General features: G+C 42.7%; 1 protein-coding gene across 11 annotated transcripts in view; it reads left to right on the plus strand.

The window, feature by feature from the left end:
* Window positions 1-20,551, plus strand: part of ITPR2 (inositol 1,4,5-trisphosphate receptor type 2) — a 266,325-nt gene that overhangs the window by 241,720 nt on the left and 4,054 nt on the right. For 10 of the 11 annotated variants that reach the window (XM_083820746.1, XM_083820754.1, XM_083820749.1 and 7 more), the window contains one exon: window positions 199-359. In XM_083820746.1, coding sequence (XP_083676872.1) covers window positions 199-359 — 161 coding nt within the window. Of the gene's footprint in view, window positions 1-198; window positions 360-4,515; window positions 4,689-20,551 lie in introns of all 11 variants that reach the window. The other variant, XR_014578295.1, reaches the window with a different exon arrangement.

Raw genomic sequence — 20,551 nt, forward strand, 5'->3', positions numbered from 1 at the left:
TGCTGAAAGAATTCTGTCAGAAATGCCTTCTAGCCTGGTATTTTCTTGCCTGGCAGTTACTGTATGTGGTTATAGCTTTTAAATTAAGATCCTTCAAATTTATGAACCTTTAAATTAAGTTAGATTCCTTTCTCCAACATATTTAACAGATTTGGGTATTTTTATGTTGATTTTTTTTTATATTCATGTCTTTTGCAGGACTGGAGAGAGACAAATTTGATAACAAGACAGTTTCGTTTGAGGAGCATATAAAGTCAGAACACAACATGTGGCATTATTTGTACTTTATAGTTCTTGTCAAAGTTAAAGATCCAACTGAATACACCGGTCCAGAGAGTTATGTGGCACAAATGATTGTGGTAAGTCAATTTGGGCATGTACTTTATGCAACTGAGAGATGTTCCGTGCAGTTAGAGCAGAGCATATCTGTCCTTTTCCCTCTGTCTGAACAATGGGAGGCATAGATCTGTATTTTTAAAGATCTCTTCACGTGTCTTAGACAGTCTGCAACAAAGCCCAGTCTTAAACATAATGAAAAAGATGAAGGCACAGGCCACAGTTGCTAGTTTGGCTTTCATGCTGTCATGCTCTGTGGGTTCCACTCCCTCATTACCCAAACCAGAGGCAGAGGAGCATGCATAACATCTGCTACTGCTTTGTCCAGTGTCTCTGGGCTGCTGTCCAGAAAAATAATGTCTCCTGCTGAATGGTGAAGCACAGGGTCAGTGTTGAGGGGCTAGTGTTTTCTCCTATGACTGCTCCAAACAAGCTATTGAAAAGACCAAGAACTGCTTCGGGGATTTGAAGAGCTGCAGAAACTCTTTATCATGAAGAGTTTTTTGGATTCAAATTGGATTCAGAGACAGAAATTTGATGACACGGAGGCAGAGAGATGTTCAATCATATTTCATTTCCAGCTTACTGCCAAAGAGAGTTCCTTCCAGTGAAAGAGAGGGATGGGTTGTCAATGATACCTGGTTTGGCGCTTAATTTTTGAGGAATTCCAGAACAGCCCCACAAAGAGTGGCATTCAAGGGACATTTCTTACTACCTTTTGTGATAGCCTGGTGTACCATTTTCTTCTTGTGGACTTCCTGTCAGTTACTGCACTGGTAAGGACCTATGCTGGGATTTGTGGCTGCAGAACTAACGTATGTCTGAATCCCAGAGGAGAATGTAACCAAATGCTTTGCTGTTCATGTATTTCTGGAGCCACGTTTCTTATGGAGAATATCTACTCTGTTATCTTTCATTGAGCTTTTCATTATGCATACTACTCAATCTCACTTGTGAAATTCTGGGTGCCCTTATAGTCCTCAGCCTAGCCAAGGGGAAGAGTCTTCTCCTTTAACTTCAGCTGTCTGAAAGTCAGGCACCTGGTTTAAATAGATGTCAGCACAGAAAGCTGTATTATTTATCCTGCCTTAAGATAGGTGTCTAGGGTGGCTGGGGTGACATACCATGGCAGTGCCTTTCTCACTCCATTGAGAGCCAAAATGATTAGTTTAGACAAGATTCCTAACAGGGAGCTGGCTGAAGTTGGAGAAGATGACTCACATTGCACAGACCTGTGCAGAGCTTCCCTTGAAGAATGGCTTGTGTTTAGACAGAAGATCTAAACTGAATGCTGTGGTGAAACAGAGCTTTTATAAGTGCTATTACCACTATGTGGGAAGGCAGGTCATGGGAATTTAGTGCTCTAGTACAGAGGAGCTGCCTATGTCCATGGAAATTTAGAACTGCCAATCCCGTTGACCAGCTTAGTGCATTTATGCTGTTAGGCAGTAATGGATCTTCTGTATGACGGGTGAGATAGAAAAGCTAAGACAAAAGCTTGTATTCTCTGTTCCATTACAGGAAATTATTCATAGTGTCAAGTTGTCCTCTAATACCTGAAAATATTTCTAGCTTATCTCAGAAATGCTCTTTAATTCATGGAATCAACATCTCTGGGCTCTAGGACTTGTTTCCTTTGTCTGTTCCTTCCTACTCTCTTCTTCCTCTCTTTCCCTGCAATGTTTATATGGTTTTTAACTTTGAGAGTATGTATGTTAAGTATTAATGTTTAATTCTGAGGGATGCATTAATATTCATAGTAAGTGTATTCATCCTGTGGCAGCAGTGGTTTGAATTTTCTGATGCAATTCACTAATGTATTTTACGTTTGCATTAATAGTCAGAACTCCTGTTTGAATACCTAAAACATTAACAGAAAAGTGCCAAAACGTGTGACCTCAAGCACTGTACTGATTTCTCAAAGATGCTCTACGGCAGAATACTGGTGGTTTGAGTGGTTAATAGTAATCAAGGTTTTGGAATTATTAAACCCTCTGAAAGAGGGCTTTTTTGTTTTGTTTTCTGTTTGTTTTTTTTCCAAGAGTATATATAAATGGCTGTTCTGGATGAGGGAGAGATACATATGGACCTAGAAATGTATTGTAATGTTTAGAAGGAATGGAAAACTGAATGGAGGAGTGGGGAAAAAAAGAAAAATAAATGTTTGAACAAACTACAGGTGGCTGATGTAGAATTAGTAATTGTATCTTTGTGTAGTTTAAATTCCCCAGTACAAAACCTAGGGTAGGTGTGCTGCAGAAATACTGGTTCTGTGAAGCAGAATCAATTGGAAACATTTAAGTGAATAGAAAAAGGACTCTTTCTCTTGGATCCAGAGATTACTTGATACCACATGGTACAAGGACTATTAAGAAATTAAATAAAATAATCTGACTGGAAGAATGGAGTTTCCTGGAAGTATGAGATTCAGCTAGAAGAATTTGAGAGATATAACTTTGCTTATGACCAAAAGAAGATTCAAAAGTTAAACACCCAGAGGTAGTTTTACAGGTGTCATCATCTGTTGGTGCTGATGTAGCTTATGCGTTTTGTGTGTTTCAAACCCAGCATGATAATAATGAAATTATACTGGAAATATGCAAGATGTACTACATTCATTGTAGCAATTTTTGGCCTTAAGACAAAGGGGGAAACAAATTGCTTAAGACTTTTCAGCTGACTGGAGGCTGAGTAACCACTCTTGTGTTTCTGGAAGAGGTAGCTAAGTCCCTGATAAGAGATTTAAGTTCTGCTTAGGATCTAGCACAAGAGAGGCAAACTTCAAATTAATCTTTCACAAGGGAATTGGGACTTACCAGTGGAACTGACTCATCACCGAATGAGGCTGATGGGGAGTTTATGGGGATGTGACACTGTAGTTCAGATGGGAGTCCAAAATGCATAGCGAAGAGGCTCAAGGCAGAAGGGAATGCAGCATTTGAAGTCAAAGGCAAGAAAAGAATATGAAGTTTCCTTTGCTGAATTGACTTGAAGATAATGCCCAGCATATCAGAAAAGATGCAAGACATGCAGTGGCTTACAATAGTTACTAATGAAATGTGCACTATAGACAAAGGGGAGGATGGAAGTATTGTTCAAAAGCATTTTTCACTCAGTAATGGATAGCATTACTGTACAATTGCTCTACAGTTACCTTAAAGGAGGCTATAGCAAGCTGGGGATTGGTCTCTTCTCCCCTGCACTAAGTGATAAGACAAGAGGAAATGCCCTTAAGTTGCACAAGGGGAGGTTTAGGCTGGATATTAGGAAAAGTTTCTTCACTGAAAGGATTGTGAAGTGTTAGAACAGGTTGCCCAGAGAAGTGGTGGAGTCACCGTCCCTGGAGGTCTTTAAAAAACGCGTAGATGTAGCGCTTAGTGGCATGGTTTAGTGGTGGACTTGACAGTGCTAGGTTAAAGGTTGGACCAGATGATCTATGATTCTATGATTCTGACATTGTGGCAGAAGATGGATTGACCATTGAGTCGAAAATGAGAGGGAGAAGTTTTTATTTTTTAATTTGGGTGCCACTGATTAAGCCATAAGGTTACAGAAGTCAGTATGGCTAGCACTATATGCAGTGGAAGATAAACCTGGAGAATGTCTGAATTTACAGTAGAATGTGCTGGCAGGACCTGTGGGTGATTAATAAATTGGAAATGGTTAAAGGTAGAGAGAGATCCTTGAAAGGTCACCTGTTGTTTGGATGAAGTGTGGCAAACCTTTGCTCTCGTTTATTTAAAAAAAAAAAAAGTGAAAAGTGTGTGGGAGGGTGGAAGAACAGCTCAGTCTCAGGGCATTTTTGAAGGGGACAAGGAGCATTGAGAATTACATTTAGGGTGATACTGAATATGAAATTCCATGAATAGTACACCTGGAAAAGCTCTCCTAGCTCTACAAGTTTTTATTATAATTAGGTAGGCCTTTATGGCTGTTTCTGTAGCTTTAAGGGATCAAATTCTATGTTTTCACAGCCAGAGTACTTGGAGAGAATTTCTACTCAAATCTAATCCTCAAGGTTCAGACCCATCCTTATATATATGTAGGTCAATTTTTGGAGTATGCTTCAGTAAATTCTTAGTAGAAAGTGGAGTTTAGTTCCAAATGTTATCCTCACTATGCCTACAACTATGATTAGGAACCAATTATTAATTGTACTTCTCTACTTCTGTATTCCAGAAAGCAACATTGGAGTGGTTATCAGTATAACTAAACACCAGGGGAAATGTCTGCATTTTCTGGTAGTCTTGTTTCTTCATTGTCCAGACCCATCAGGACCCCAAAATATGACTGACTGTGATACTTGTTTACCGATCATTTGTTCAGCAAACAGTGAAGCATCTGGATTGAAGGTTTGGTGATGATAGCACAAATGGAAAAAAAATACAGCCCTCACTCAAAGGAAACATTTTTGCAGGTTCCCAAGTTCACTTTCATTTCTGTTCCAGAGGTGGCTTGTTTCAAGGCACTTCTATGAGCTTGCATGTCTCTTGCCTCAGAAGTCCTTGGGGCAGAGGACTTCTTTTGCTTTCTTCCTCTGGAGCACAGACACTGGTGCAAGCTCCTAATGTTCGCTGCGATTTTGAGTTTCCCATCAGCTCTGAAATTGCTTCAGTGCTTAGCACACTGTTCTGAGAAGTGACTGAAGTAATCAGTAGCTATCCAGCTCATACAAAATATTTTATATTTATTTTTAAGAAAAAAGGTACTATGTATAAAATGTATTGTAAAACAACGCATAGTTTATTCACCTCTAGCTTTTTAGACAGTGTCTGTTTGGAGATGTTGATGGGAATAAAGCACTTCAGATCTTTTAGTGATGCCCATTCTTCTGGCACACTATCTTGCATCAGTTCTTGGGTGAAATATTAATGAATATTAAATCAGGGCAGTAGGTTTTATTATTTGTTTATTTTCCAGGCTTCTTTTATGAAGTCAGACAGGTATTACTTCATATCCAAAAATACAGAAATTTTGAGAAGCTGTATACATGCATTATATTTGCACTGAGAAACTGCACGAATGATTCCCCTATTGAATTTTCATTCCAGCAGAAAAAACTTATCTGACCCATTTGACCAGAAATTCCATCCCTAGTAAACCCACAGAGATGCACATAACTTGTATTGCACCGATACAGCAATCTTTGAATGTTCCTTGTGTCCATTTGTCAGAGGAGACAGTTTAATGTGATAACTGGAACAGTGAAGGTTAACATCCAAATTTTAGGCTTCTCTTTTCAGCGATGCAATTTATACATGCAGATTTCACCTAAGCTTTGATAGGTGCAAATAGATAAATGGAGGCAAAAAATGTAGATGATTAGTTACTGAATTTTTTGCAGCAAGTCAGAGAGAGATATGAATTAGCCTATGGCTTGTACCTCCATTCATTTGCAAAAATAAAAGGCTGTAGGCGTAGTAATTACATTAATTATTTTGCCCATTGGAAGAATGACAGACTTTAGAAAACAAAGCCCTAAAAGTTTTGTTCTCGCGTGCCCTGTCCGCAGTTCTTAGCAAGTTTCATAATGGATTTTATCAGCATTAGTGCTACCTGTCATAACTACAAAATTACAGCACCTAATTATATTATTACTTATTTACTCTAATTATGTAATTGGATGTAATTGGTGCAATTACATAACTCCTCAATCAGCTGAAAACCGCTCTAAAACCAGCCTATGTTCATAAGAGTAAAGGATAGATACTGTGATGCGTTAAGCCATGTCCCTAAAGCAAGGCAATCTCCAGTGGGAAATTAATGGTTCTGTCCTCCTGCCATTGAGGTTATTGGGACCTTGAGCCTTTTATGCTGTGATAGTATCTTAAAAGTATTCCTTTACACCTTCTTTTGTCTGTAAATATATCTTCCCTGAATAGCAAATCCCTAATCTTAAGCATCTCTTCGGGCTATTCAGGATCCCAGTACTTCCACTGAAATCCAAAGAAAAATTCCCATCACCATTATAAGAATTAGGCAGAAAAGACAGCTTGAGCAACATCAGCCTGAAATTCTGAATAGCAATTTTTCTTACTTAGTTCTTTTAAAGGCACTTTTGTGCCTAGCCATTGGTAATGTGGCAAAATATTTTAACTCCTTCATTTGTAACATTTAGAAACTTCATTTTGAAGGTGTCAGCTTAATTTTATTGATATTATTAAATAAACATTTGGCATAATGTCTTGATCATGTCCCTGTCAGGAGGAAAAATGCTTTCCATGTTTGGAAAAAATCTATTTTTGTTGTTGTTGTTGTGTTGTGTTTTTTTTTTGGGGGGGGGGGGGGGGGGGTTGGTTCTGGTTTGGTTTGGTTTTAAGTACCGAAGTTTGAAAATTGAGCTGAATTTAGTGCTCTCTTGAGCTGGTGCTGTTGTGTCTTTTCTTCCTACCTCCAGTCTCTTGCTTTTGCCCTCTTTTTCTGTTTGATGCACAGAAGTAGGTATTACATTCAGAAGCAGCACTGGGAATAATGCCAAGTGAGCCATCAAGGAGTCTCACAATAGCTGTCATTCTGCCCATACTGTGCACTGGGCAATGCAAGCCATTTAATGCTGGCGTCCTCCTCTTTTTTGCATTGACGCCCTTGGGTTCAGACCTTGGCAGTGACGCTGCAAGGTCCCGGCCAGAGTCTGTGAGGCTCGTGGGCAGCTCTGACCCCAGTGGAGCTGTCAGGTGTCAGAGGCGCCATGGCAGCAACAGTGGGCAAATCCTTCCTAGAGCCAGGCTTCCTTGTGGATAGTCCCTGGCATGCCAGCATGTGGCCTGCAAAAGGATTTTTTGCATTTTAGGCAGCCTCAGCAGAAGCGGCTACCTGTTGAAACTGCAGAAGCAGGAGCCAAGCAGAGCCTGCAGAGCCTGACAGCAGTGTGTCAAGAGCCTGACTGCCCACCCTTTGGCACTGCCAGGCAGTGAGCTGGACGTCCAGCCTATTCCATGGCCATCCCCGAGCAATCCACGGGGAACCCCAGCTCTGGAGGAGGCAGGTCTGAAGGAAATACAAGTAGATGAGGTAAAGGCAGTGAAAAAGCACTGCAAGGAAAGGGGAACAGCAGGCAGGCAAGCAGGAGCAGGGTTTGTAGAACAAGCTGTTCTTCACTGCTGTCAGTTTTTTTCAAAGAATGTAATAAAATAATATGTACTAAAAGGGCTGTTGACCTCAGGTCTTAAAATACAACTTCTTTGGAGAAGAAAAAAAAGTTCTGACATCCAGGATTTTTCTATTCTGTTATCCGTTGTCTTTTTGAATTTTGGGAGGCAAAAGTTTTCCCTGCTAATTTTTCTCTCTAGTCTGTACTCAACCTACCTCAACAATTCTGTGATAGCCTAATTACAACCAAGGATTGCTAAACACAGTACGGGTAGTATCTAAGAATGACTTAAAACAGAGAAATGTTAATCCAAGGTGACATTCATACTGCAGAAGGGACACTCTGTTTGATGCTCTGGGTGTTTTTCACACACACTGGTGGTTCAAGCTAGACAATTTGAGAAGTTTCCTCCCCCAGATGTCCACCATACCCTTCTGTTGCAATTTACCACAACAATAGCAGAGGGGGCAGGACAAGCAATGCATTTGTTCACTTGTGAGCTTCTGCAGTTCACAGCCTGGAGTATTAATGTGAAAATTGATGGCCATTTAAGTCACACCAGTCTGAACTGCACTGCTTGAGGAGAGGACACACCACTGATTCTTTGCCTCTTTATTGGTAGGAAAAGAATCAGCTGGGAGAAAGGGCACACAGCTGACAGGGGTGACCCTGTCAACTGCTACAGCTAAATCTGCCAGGGACTGTGAGCTGTGGTTCTTAAACTGGCTCACTATAAATAAACTTGTATTTTTAAGGTTTCTTCATTATCATAAATTCTAGTTCAACACCAAGTTTCTGATCTGGCAAGTTACAGACTTTGACATGCTCACAGGACTGGACTTGTGCACCCAAATGTTCTGCCGGAATGCGGCATAGAGTTTATAACTTTGGGGAAGCTAATAATGCTTCTATTGTTATGTCTGATTTATTTGACTGTTAAAAACTGACCTTCCTCCAAAAAAGAGCAGATGTTATCAAAGCAAAACTTGCAAGGATGAGATGTATGTACATAGCATTAAGCTATGCAACTTTTCCTTAATTACTTTTAAAAGACTGATACAATGCATGTCACATTATGAGTAATGACTTACTGTGGCAGTTATACCAATAGCACAAAAGCTGGGTGCTAAATAAGATCTGAGGTCTCACTGACAGGCTAATTTCCTAGGAAATACAATGTCGGTTTTGTCTGCAGTTGGGTTTTCATAAAATAAGCAATTAAAGAAATATGCCTAAATAGATGATTTACTGCTCCTATTTTTTGTTATTCTCAGCATAGGAGAGCAAGCGAGCAATAGTCTCTATATGCCCTTCTACATGGAAGCAGGCCCTCTGCGATGTTCCGGGCTTCGCTTCAGGTGCACGAAGTCCTGGAAAAAAGTCATTTTTCTGCTTAAAGGCCTGCCTAAAACTTACAGAAGATCCCAGAGCCATTGAGTGGTGATAGGCAGTCACTGAACAGAACTGGAATTGTGCTTAGCACAGGCTCAGCCACTGCTTTTGCCCCTCTCCCCTCATATACCTGAGTGTTACCCAGTTTTACATTTACAGAACGTATTGCGGTTTGTTGCTTTTCCTTCTGCTAAGTATTGAATTATTTTTCTATTGTTGCTTTTCCTATTGTTCAAAAATAACATTCATTTCTTCAGGTAGCCAATTACTATTTTGCTTCTCCATGCAATTTTGCATCTACGTTATTATCTTACAAAAGAGCTCAACACCTCCCTCTCTACTTCATAAAATAAGCAGTTATAGTAACCTGCCTAATTAGCTGATTTCCCGCTCATTTGTGTGTTTGTCAAAGCATGAAAAGTTAGCATCACATGAGGACTTTGCATCTCTGTACAAAGCTCCTATTCTACAAGAGAGCTGAACATCTTTTCTGCTTCAGGGGCTCTGCATCTTTCAGAACTGGGCTCTTTGGCCACCATAAATAATTTGGCTGGCCTCGATGACTGATGTGTGAGGTATAGGGAAATAAAAGGACAGGTGAGCTTCTTTTGGGACCTCATTTAACAGTTTGAGGTTTTAGTGGCTTTAAGTTTATATACATTCTTTCCAGACAGGCAAAATTAATTCTCCTGTTGCTGCTTGAATGGGAAACCACGGATCTGATCCTGCTTCCTTAGAAATGATGTCATTAGCTGGAGTGAGAGAAAAATCAACATCAACCACAGGTGCTACAGCACAGGCAGATGTGGTGTGTGCAGTGAGGGCCTGGAGATAGCCTTCATCCCTCCAGCTGACTCAGTGAGGGGATGGCCATGCCACTGTGCTGTGCCATTGTCCCTGCTACATCCATGCTCAGCCTCACATGTTCTTGTTAACCCTAAGGGGACAGATCCCTGCACAAGCACAAGACTGGCTTTTTTTCCCTCTCCTTTGAAATTACTTCTGAATAGAAAGCTGTAATGTAATTGCAATTTACAGAGTGGAACCTAAAACCATCCAAAAGTATATTCATCCTGAGATGTGTGTTTTTTTCCCTGAAGCAGTCAGTTGATAATACCCAGCACTGGTCTTTTTGGACACTGTGGTATTGTAGCTCTGTTGTAAGCTTAGCTTGATTTCCTCTGCATTTGAAAGATATGGCTGCCTGTCTGTTGAGCAATATTTAGGCTTCAAGGACTGATTCTGCTGTAAAGATGGGTTCTGCCTTGATAGTACAGTGTAGTTAAAGCTTCCTTGTCCTTCTTCCAAATTCAGTTCATTCAATTTGCAAATTAAAATACATGAGTCGAGTTGGGTTCCTGTTTGTTTGTTTGCTGCTGGCCTTAAGGACTTAAGAAGGGGTCTGGACATCAGGCAGTGTTCCTTGAAACTTGCACATCCCCACGAACATCCAGTGGAGGTGTTCCAGCTGGAGCGTCCTCAAGCCGAGCAGCGCTGCTGGCAGGACATGGGCTGTGGTTCCCTGCTGGAATCCACTCCCTCCTCGACCTGCCAGAGGCTGGAGCTGTTAACTTTACAGGCAGCTTGCAAAAGCCATCTTTTATCCCTTTGTTAAGAAGCATGTGGCCTGAGATGGATCTGTGTGTGGGCAGACCTTTATTCTCTGATTTCAAATGACGAAAAGGCTGTCTATGGCATTGGATAAGCACCTACGGTTGTGCTTGAAAACCTGGCAGAAGCTGAGGCTGTGTTCTCTTGGGAATGAAAGTATATGGCTTCACCTAATGAAACCTGGACCTTAACTGGGGTCATGGATATTGATAAGAAGTTCAGCCCCAGAGGAATGATGTGATGATCAGGTTGCAAAGCATACAAATTGAATTCATTTGATTTTGCACTCTAGGAGAAGCAACAAACACGGGCACACTTCAGTGTTATTTGAGAATACTATTGCAACATTTGAAAACAATTATTGTTCTTTGTATGACAGTGGTACTAAGCTTCTGGCTTCTTGAATGAGAAAGGCACTCCAAAATTGTCCACAGCTAAGACAGCTGCAGATTCTGAGGAAAAGAAGGACTGAGTTTCCCAAAGATAGAAGGGCCATTAATAAAAGCACAGGGATATGAGTCTGAGGTTGTTGTCTTACCAGGGATGCCATTTAAAAGTAAATATGTGTACCTTTGGTTGGACTTGAAATACTGGGATGAGATTCTGCAAGAATTAGAACGGGGAAAAGCTGCAAAATGTAGTGCTGGCTCTGAGTTCTCAATGATGAGAGACAGTAAGAATTGGGAGGATTGCGTGCAGCAGTAGTATGAACTCCTTTTACAAGGTCTCATGGATATGATGAAGTTGCTTGTTTTCTATATCTGTTGTGGGAAGAAAAATCCACAGGTCTGTATTACTCTGCATGGATAAGTTTCTGAATTTGTATAACTTTGGTTTCATTGTGTCATTTATCTTTTGGGATCTGCTTTATGAGATTTTTGTCAGCTTTTTCGATTTGGTTTCAAAGCTAGTTCATGGAATCTTCTCTCTTTTTAGTTCGGTGGTTGTGTGTATGATAAAAAGCTAAGATTGCATCATCTTTAATAAAAGAGAAGATATATAGCCTAAAGAAATCAGATTAGTTGTAGAGAAGGAAATCAATCAGGTTGGCAAATCATATCTGTGGGACAAAGTGCAAAATGTTTGTTTCATACAGTATTTATTGAACAAATTTGTTGAGAAGATGGTTAAAAATGTTGTACAGAAAAAAACAGGAATCATTTTGTTCAATTTAAATGACATTGATATATTTTTTACATCATGAAATCTTGCAATATTACCAACAACAATCCCTGATAAAGTACTTTACACAATTGCCTCACAGGGCATTTTGAGATAAAAGTATATATCGGAGATTGTAAATTGGCTGCATCCAATTTATATATAATGGAACCCACTACAGCCATCCTGCGAAATTCAATAGATCAGGAATCACATTACGGTTCTGTGAGTTTGGAGTAGTAGTAGCTTAAAGAGTCTCCAAAACAAACAGGCAACTTTAAATCATATTTAATGAACCCTGTGTATTTTATACACATGTGATTAAAATGTTTTGTTTCTGTTTTTCATTTTACCAGCTGCTGCTGAAGGAAAATTGTAACTCTGGGTTTATGAAACTGATCATCTGCTTGTTCTTAAGACAAAATACATTTTAATTGAACAGAACAAACCATATTTAAATGCTGGGTTGGAAAAAAAAAAAAGGAACAGCAGATCTGTACAGAGGATCCCTTTCAATATTTTCCTAGCAATGCGAGCAAGTGAGCTAAATGAAAGTGTGGTACCGGCAGATAGAGGTTCACATTGTAGCAATGCATTTTTTTCTTTTATTGATTTGTGCCTGCAGCTTCTGAAAATGGCAAACATGAACCTGAGTGAACAGACGTTTCACCTCGAGGGCCCAGTTTTGCTTGTTTCCACCTATTTCCCGAAGTCACTCAGAATAAAAGTGCCCTGTGTGTCCCAGTAGGTACCTTGTGGGACCTGGTGGGATCTGTGTCTCATCCAGCCACAGGCAGAGCTGCCAAGGGGCCTCTCCTTGGTGTCTATGCATGCAGGCGAGGAGTTGTGCAGAAGAGTTGAGCAGAGGAATGCCCACAAGCCATGGGCGAGCATTTGAACACAGCAAGTGGTTTGAAAACAGGTTGCAGAGCATGTTGGTAGTGTTCAGGCCCATATGGCTGAAAGGTGGCCATGGCTTGGTGGTATTTTGTCAAGAGACACTTCAAAGATAAACCTGCATCTCTTTCCTCTCTGAAAAATACTCGCGTATATGCATTTATGCAAGTGTGTGGTAAATGCATGATCATATCTTTGTTTAAAAAGACAGTTGTTCTCTACAGCCCATTAGGGATAGTAATGTAGGATAGATAATAATTCTAATTAATTTTAAAAGAAAATTTTGTACTTTAAGCGGTCCTTTCATATTGCACCATGTGCAAAATACATCAGAGTTAAAATGGACCCAAAGCAGAGCACTGAGATCAGGATTGAAAATGCCTCGATGCCAAGAGTATCCTAAACCAGAACAATCACGCTGCAATCAGTGAAGCTATGCCTGTGCAAAGCTGAGAACAAGGTCAAGTCCTGAGCCTCTGAAAAATGAGTCTCCAGCTGAGTCTTTACGTTTCCCAAAGGTTTTGTTACACCAAATTGAAGCTAAAGCTAGAAAATGGATAGTACTTGCAAAATGCAAGGTGACAGGGGCAGAGAATTAAAGCTAAATGTCAAAAAAACCGCATACATTTTGACAAGTATGAGCCTGAATCCCATGCTACAAAAGATACGAAGTAAAGGTCATGGTTTGGAGGTTAACAGGCAAGTTAGACCCTGATCCGCTGTTTGAAACCAGCACTTACATTGACAAAAAGAGATCAAAATTTGTGATATCCTTACCAGCTGAACAGTAGGTATGTATCTAAGGAGCAGGCAACCTCTCTGTCCTCAGCAGTGGTATGATTCTGCAGGGTGTGTTTACATTGCGGTGGTATTAGTGGATTTCAGTATCTAGAGTGCTCCTGCTAGAATGCTTTGCAAAAGGAAATCAATACTAACAGAAGATCAGAAGAATGGGGGCTTTAGAGGGTCCATGCAGGTTGGTGGTGTACGGATAGGAATGGCATGGGGCTGGATAAGCACCATAATTCTGTTCACTTTAAATGCAGTCAACAGAAATATCATTGGAAAGCACAGGCATTCAGCTAGATGTGAGCCAGCATGGCAAGTGAACAGCGAATTTGCCAAGATGATGGTAAGAGTAGTGGGGGAAGGAGAGGGAGAATGAAGCTGGAGGCACATTGGTGGTTGTGGTGGAGCTCCATGAGCAGCTCAGCCCCTCTCCTGTCACAGAGGTGCCCTACACAGTGAGCCACTGAGAGGTGTCACCTGGCATCGGAGGAACTAAGCCTGTGCAACTCAACAGCAGCACTGCAGTGAGCTGTGAAGGAGGAGATGGAGAACTGCCAGGTGCCTCTGCGCAGAGGTAGTCATTGCATTATGCTGTTCTTCCCCTACTGAGACAGCTGGAACTAAAACAGAGCTTCCCATGCTGCCATTAAAAGGTTCTTTTTTTAAGGACATGTGCAGTTAATGTCAGAATATTGAAACCATACCCACGTGAATAAAGTTAGCAAGCCAGTGATTCATTGCTGTTTCAAATCTCTATCTAGCCACAGTAAATTTCTGCTCAGTAGTGACAGTCTGTGTCCACATGCAGGCTATGATTTACAGTTCTGTGTTTTGTATCAACAACATCTGTTTAACAAAAGAAAAAAAAAAAGCCAAGAACATTTATTTTCTAATCTCTGTACCAGATGTTGTTTCTTTATGCACAAGATCCAGGGATTATATCAGAAATAATTTAATTATTTTAAATGAATAATCTGAAGTGTTTTTCCTAAAGCATGCCCTGTAACCACTAACAACATAAAAACATAGGAATGTGGAAAAATAAAGTCATATCTTGCACAAATCTATAATTATATCTATTTTAAGGGCACACATATTAAGCACCAAAACCTAGCCTGAGATGGTAGTGTTGGGATTTTTGAAGATGTGCAGAGGAGAATATCAATTCTCAGTTACGATAGAGATAAGGTGGCAGAGTGATGGAAACAGCAGAACAAAGCAACAGTTGAGAAATGAACACATGCTACGGGCAAAGACACGGGAAGCCAATGTGGCTTCAAGCAGAGGAGGAGCCCACTAGTGCTGGGGTGGGATGAAAGCTCAGGCCCCCTGAGCACACAGAGGTTGTGCCATGAGCCCACTGCCAGCTGCAGTCCCCGTGCACCTGCAGGTCCCTGGGTCTCCACCTGGAGGGGAGTTGGATGGTATGATCCTCGTGCACTGGTGCCAAAGCTACTTAGGTCAGTTTGTGCTTCCCACCCTCTAGGCTGAGGTTGCTCAGAATTGAAGGAAGAACAATGCAACAGAAAATGTCTCTGTGCAGCTCCTGCTGTCCTGGCCTATTATTTCCCTATTTTGCAGGTCCAGAATTCATTCAGGGGCTTTGTTTCTAGGACAGGAAACAGTGCAAAGAGTAAGGGTTCTCCTTTCTCAGCCGGTGCAGAGCACTGACTTTCCTCACTATCCCCTTGCGGTGGCAGAGGGCTGTTTTGCCATTGCTGCCAAGGAGAGCAGGCAGGTGCAAACCCAACAGCAGAGCATGACAGCTGAAGTCAGAGAGGAGAGGAAGGGAGTCACAGTGTGTTCCACAGGGTGCTCCTAGCATAGGGCTATAGAACAATTCAGGTTAAGAGGGATCGCCAGAGATCCCCCCAGTTCCACCCCAGCTCAAAGCAGATTGAGATGAAGCAGGTTTCTCAGGGTCTCGTCCATTTGCATTGTGAGTATCTGCAAGAATGGGCATCTCACCACCTCTCTGGGCATCTGTTCCAGTACGTGCCCATCCTCCCACTAAAAAAACCTTGTTCTTCAATTTAGTTGGAATTTCCCATGTTCCAGCTTCCACTGTATCCTTGCACTGTGCACCTTGAGGGGAGCCTGGCTCCATCTTCTGCCCCAAGGTAGCTGCAATACTTGCCCCTTGGCCTTCTCCAGGCTGAACAGACCCAGCTCCCTCAGCTTGCTCTCATAAGCCCTTGCTCCAGTTTGTCAATGTCTTTTTTGGTACTGGGAAGCCCCAAAGTGGACGCGGTACAGCAAATGCAGTCCTACAAGTGCCAGCTGGATGTGGAGGATCACTTCCCTTGACGTGCTGGCTGCATCCTGGCTGGGGCGGCCCAGGATGTAGTTGGCCTTTTTCAGTGTAAGGGCACGCCACTGACTCACATTCTTATCGCTTACGTATGGTTTTGCCCACAGCAGCAGTGCTAGGTCACATTCAGAAAATACTTTTGTGATTGTTTTCATCTCTTGGAGGTAAATGCCAGTGTCTCATGTCTGCTTGATGAGCAGGAACTTTGGGGGCTCTTTCTTGGAAAAGCAGGATCCTGTACAGTGTTTCAAGCTGAGTATCAAAATTGCCACATACACCATCAGAGATTTGAGGTTTATTATCATTCCTCACCATATTTGGGGGGGATATCACAAACCAGAACACTGATACTGAAACTCCACGAGACATTCATAAGTTGACTGGCCCAGATATCAGTCCTGCAGAACTCACAGTTATGCAGAATTCAGGTGATAGGTTCTGTTGCAGCCCTCAAAAACATTCAGCCAAGTTAAAATGAAAGTAAATGCATCAATGACACTGCTAAAGCAGACTGTGGGTCTGTATTACAGTTCCAACCTTCTTTTAGTGGGAAACAGATTTCTATATTTTTCCATGCACTGTGGAAGTTGTAGGATGTATCAATATAGTATAGACCCAGCCAGACATAATAGTTTTCTTGTTGCGTAAAGATTTATCTGTAATTGCCAAGGTTTATTTTTATTTTCCTTGAATTACTGTTGTGGTTGTATTTAGCTGCATAACAATTCCTGATTTCCCTCCCTATATTTTTGTACCGCACAGATTGCTTATCAAATACATTCTTAACATTAAAGTGTCAAACAGGATTTGCAGAAAGCTATTTGGGTTTGTAGTTTAGGGTGAACGTTTATCAAATTGTGGATTAGCTGAATCATGCACTGAACCAAATTATTATTGTCTGTGATTAAATCACAAAGTGCTTATTGCCCTGTGTCATCTAAAGCACAAGATAGTTTAAATCTTTAAAATCCCTTTTTAAGGTGACTATAGGAGCTACATAGCTAGAGTTTTAGGACCAGGCAGTTTTCCGTCCCTAGGCAGAAAAATAACAGCTTTCAAAAGATAGCTTGGACTGATCACACTCTGCTTATATGGGCAACTAATCTAGGAAAGAAATGGTTGGCTTATTTATGCTTCAGACACAGAATCGTTTTTCAGTAAACAGACCTCTCTGTACCTGCAGCTAAAGTATTTTTTCAAGGTGCTGGCTTGGAAAAGGGGAGTGAATGGCCCTGCTAGTTCTTGTACCTGAAAGGACACGAACAGCCTGCCTAAGAGCAGCAGTGTCTGAAGTTTGTTTCTATTCATGCGGAGACACAGGTCTGAGGGCACAGCTGGGTCACAAGAGGTTGAGCTGTGCAGTGTTTCCCAGCAAGGCCACTCGTGGGATGTGGAAGCCACGAGCAGTGGCTCCCTTGAATGCCCCAGAAGCAGGGTCTCACCAACCCAGCACACGCTGGTCATCTCTCTAAAGCCATAGGAGGCTTTTGGCAGGCTGCCACCACAGTTCTCATCCACACAGCACACGCCAGCAAATGCGCATCGTGGGGCAGAGCTCCATTTGCAGCCCAGTGCGGCACACTGAGCCTTGTAGCAATTTCCACGCTCATCCTTCGTGGTCCTCGGCAGCCTCTAGCTGGGATGATCTGAGTGCTTTAAGGGTGCTCGTTTCTGGAGCCTTGCTGTGAGGTAACTAATCTTGATGGCCATTTACTGGCCTCACTGAGTCACGAAGGAGTGAATGGCTTCTGCAAGACGAGGAAGTGGTGGGCTGAGGAAGGCGAGGGCAGCTGGGGAGGTCACAGCCCAGGAGGAGTCATTGAGTAGTCACAACTCCTGTTCTTTTCGTGTAGATAGGAGGGAAGTCCTGAATCTGCTTGTTTTCATGTTGCAGTACAGGGTCATGGGGTAGAAAGGGCTAAGAGTCACTGCACTAGGCAGTGCCTTCTAGGGAAATGAAAGCCTTGTGCAGCTGGTGGTGGCATGGCACTCTGAGCCTATGGCGAAGGCACAGGCAGAAAAAATGCATTAAGCAGCCTTCACTCCTCTACTTCATCCCCCTTGTCCTACTCTTTGACCTATTTTCTCTCATTGTTATCTAGTAATCTATTTTTTAAAAGATTCAGCACAGTCTCTCCTGCTGGTTGTAGCTGATCCATCTCTCTGCTAGCCTGTGAAACCAACACCTCCTAAAGAAACGTCCCCTGCCAATTACTCTGGAGGCATGGTTTCAGCTCAGCATGAGAGTTCAATTGAAGCCAGTTGGCTGTGCCACCAGGACAGGGATGGCTCAAGAAAGACTTTTTACAAAGTATAGAAACTCAGAACAAATTTCTTCCCTCTTTTCTTCATCCATGCTCAGGAGAAAGTCTCTTAGAAAACTCCAGGAGGCAAACAGATTTTTAGTCTGATTGTTCCTCTCTGAAAAAAAGGGTTTGTGAGGTTTCTAGGCAAATGTGAGTAGCAAACCCTCTAAGCCCTGTGATTCCTCAGGTGTGTGCCCTTGCAGTGGGCACCTTGAGGCTATGTGCACGCAGGGTACCTTGCAGAGAGTTGCTTGCCCCGGGTGAGCCCTCTCTCCTAATGGAGTCCTCCCAGGGGAATTTGCTGCTGGGGAGGAAGGAGGGAGCGGGTGTGCTGGATCACCACATGAAATGTCTGCTCTGCTCGTGTGCAGTCTCCTTGGCCTGCAGCCTTTTGGCTAGCCCCACCTTCCCTTTTTTTTTTTTTTCCTTCCAGCTGAACTGACAGAGGGGAGGCTGCAGCTCCTTTCTGTCCCTGCAGCCTTCCTGTCTGGCTGACTCTTTGCCCTGGACACAGACATATACTTAAATATGAATTCTGCAAGGCACACATCATGCTCGAGGAGGGAGGGTGTAGCGGGAAGATGCTGTGGTCCGTAGGTGGGCTGCTGCAGTTGGGCTAAGGAGAGCGGCAATCTTGTGCGAGAATGAAATAACAGTAAAAACATACTGCATTCAGCCCCAGCTGCTTAGAAAGAAGGTTTCAGTACTTTGTAACAATTCATTTTGGAGTGCTCCATCCGCATAGCTCACCCTCTGTGAGTTCATTTCTGCTTGAGTTATGCCACCTAGCACTAGCCTGGATGCTGCTTATAGACTGAGTCCTGTGACAGCTGTTTGCAGAGGTCTGTCCTGCACCCTACCAGCAGCCTGCCTTGCTTGCGCAGGTTGTTGGCTCAAAATGTCTGCGTGAATTCTACCTTGGACAAAATGGGTGGATTTCTAAGGATAATGGCTAAGGCATGGCAGCTCACACACTTCGAAGTCCTGTCCCCACAGCAGTCAAGAAGGTAGGTGGCAGCAAGTTAGAGGGCAGCAGGAGCACACCTGCAGCGCAGACAAGGCATGTTCCAGCTTTAACATGTGTTAGTTGGTCAAGGTCAACCCTGGACTGAGCCCATAAATATTTAAGTCCCAGAAAAAATGTTTGGTGTTGTACAAACATGTTAACTACCTCAAGTTAATTGGCAAGCAATTACCTTGGAGTAAAAATAGCTTTCCTGTAGCCAAGCAGTCACAGAGTGCCTGTCCCCCCGTGAACACTTCCAATTCACTAAAATTTTCTGCAGGGGAACCTTTTCCAGTTTGCGTTGTAGAGCGTCGCAGGTTTGTGATTGAAAGGTTTTGTCCCCAGAGGCAATTGCTGTTTGTTTGTGGTTCAGGCTCAGCAAATAGGGCCATGCGCTGAAGCTAATTTTCATGCTGCCCTTTAATAATACTAGAGTTTCGCAGTTCACAATCCAATGAAAAAAACATGATAATATTGACAAGCAAAAGCATGCCATTCAGTGAGGGAGTGTAACTTGTGTGCTCATTATAATGGGATTGTTGACGAAGGCCAGATAAGTATTTTTAACTTAAAGACAGGTTGTCTGATATTTTTCATGACAAAAATACACAGCTGGACTGGATTTCTTTGGAAGTGTATGCAGACGAGAATCATGAAGCAAAGCTCTTCCACGGCACTTGGGACTACCAAGTGAGAGACCTGTGATCAGCTGTTTCACTCGGCTATAAAAGTCAGTAACTTCTTTTTATGAGATCTCCAGTCCATGCAGACCCATCAGCTTCCCTTAGAACTTGGCTCAAGCCCTTGCTTGATCCTCCACAATCTGTCAAAATAATGTCCAGATCTTCTTGGTGTGTAACTAAACCACAGCCAGATTTCTGTCTTGGGACTGATTACCCCAGCATTGCTGGCAAGGCAGATCTGGACACATGGGGGTGAGCGGCGTCTGTCACTGAGCTCCCAGGGCTCTGGGGCTCCTGATGGCCAAGGTGGGCTGGCACAGGGTTCAGAGTTGGCCCAGCCAGCTACCATCAGCACCGCAGCGCTGTGTGGCAGTGGGTGAGTTGCTGCCTGCCCTGTCCCTGTCTTCACCTGTTCCTGGTCACCCCTCTCGCCATACAGTATAAAGTTATGTAGAGGAGGAGGGAAGCAGGTGATACTTGGGAGCCTTGGGAGGCAAGACGACTGAGCTGGAATGTCTGGCATCCACACGGGTTTGTGCGGTGTGCCTCTGGATGCTGCGGCGTGGTGGAGGGTCAGTCTGCAAAAGCCCTTCCAAGGCAGTCGGTAGTCTCTGCCTTGCACCCTGGAGAAGCAAGGGAGTGGCGAATGGGAAACAAAACTAGCAAGTGCATATCACAGTCCTGGCAGCAGTACTCAGCAAACATGAGAACCGCAGTGATGGTGTCTCAAATTTCTCTCCCTCTGCAGCTTGGCTTTAGAAACTTTGGCATTGTGGTGAGCCTTGCCAAAAAGGACTTCAGCCTCTCAGCTTGCTCCTGTAGCAATGTGTCCTTGAGGTTGGTACCTTCAGGTGCTTCAAGCAAGAGAAGCTGTGATGGGGGCAAATATCAGAGCTTTCCAGGAAATATTCAGACACAACTGCAGCTCTGTTCACTGTAACTCCTTTGAATTCACTTTCTGTGACTGTA

This window comes from Anser anser (assembly GCF_964211835.1).
Source record: "Anser anser genome assembly, chromosome: 1".
Classification (NCBI taxonomy): Eukaryota; Metazoa; Chordata; class Aves; order Anseriformes; family Anatidae; genus Anser; species Anser anser.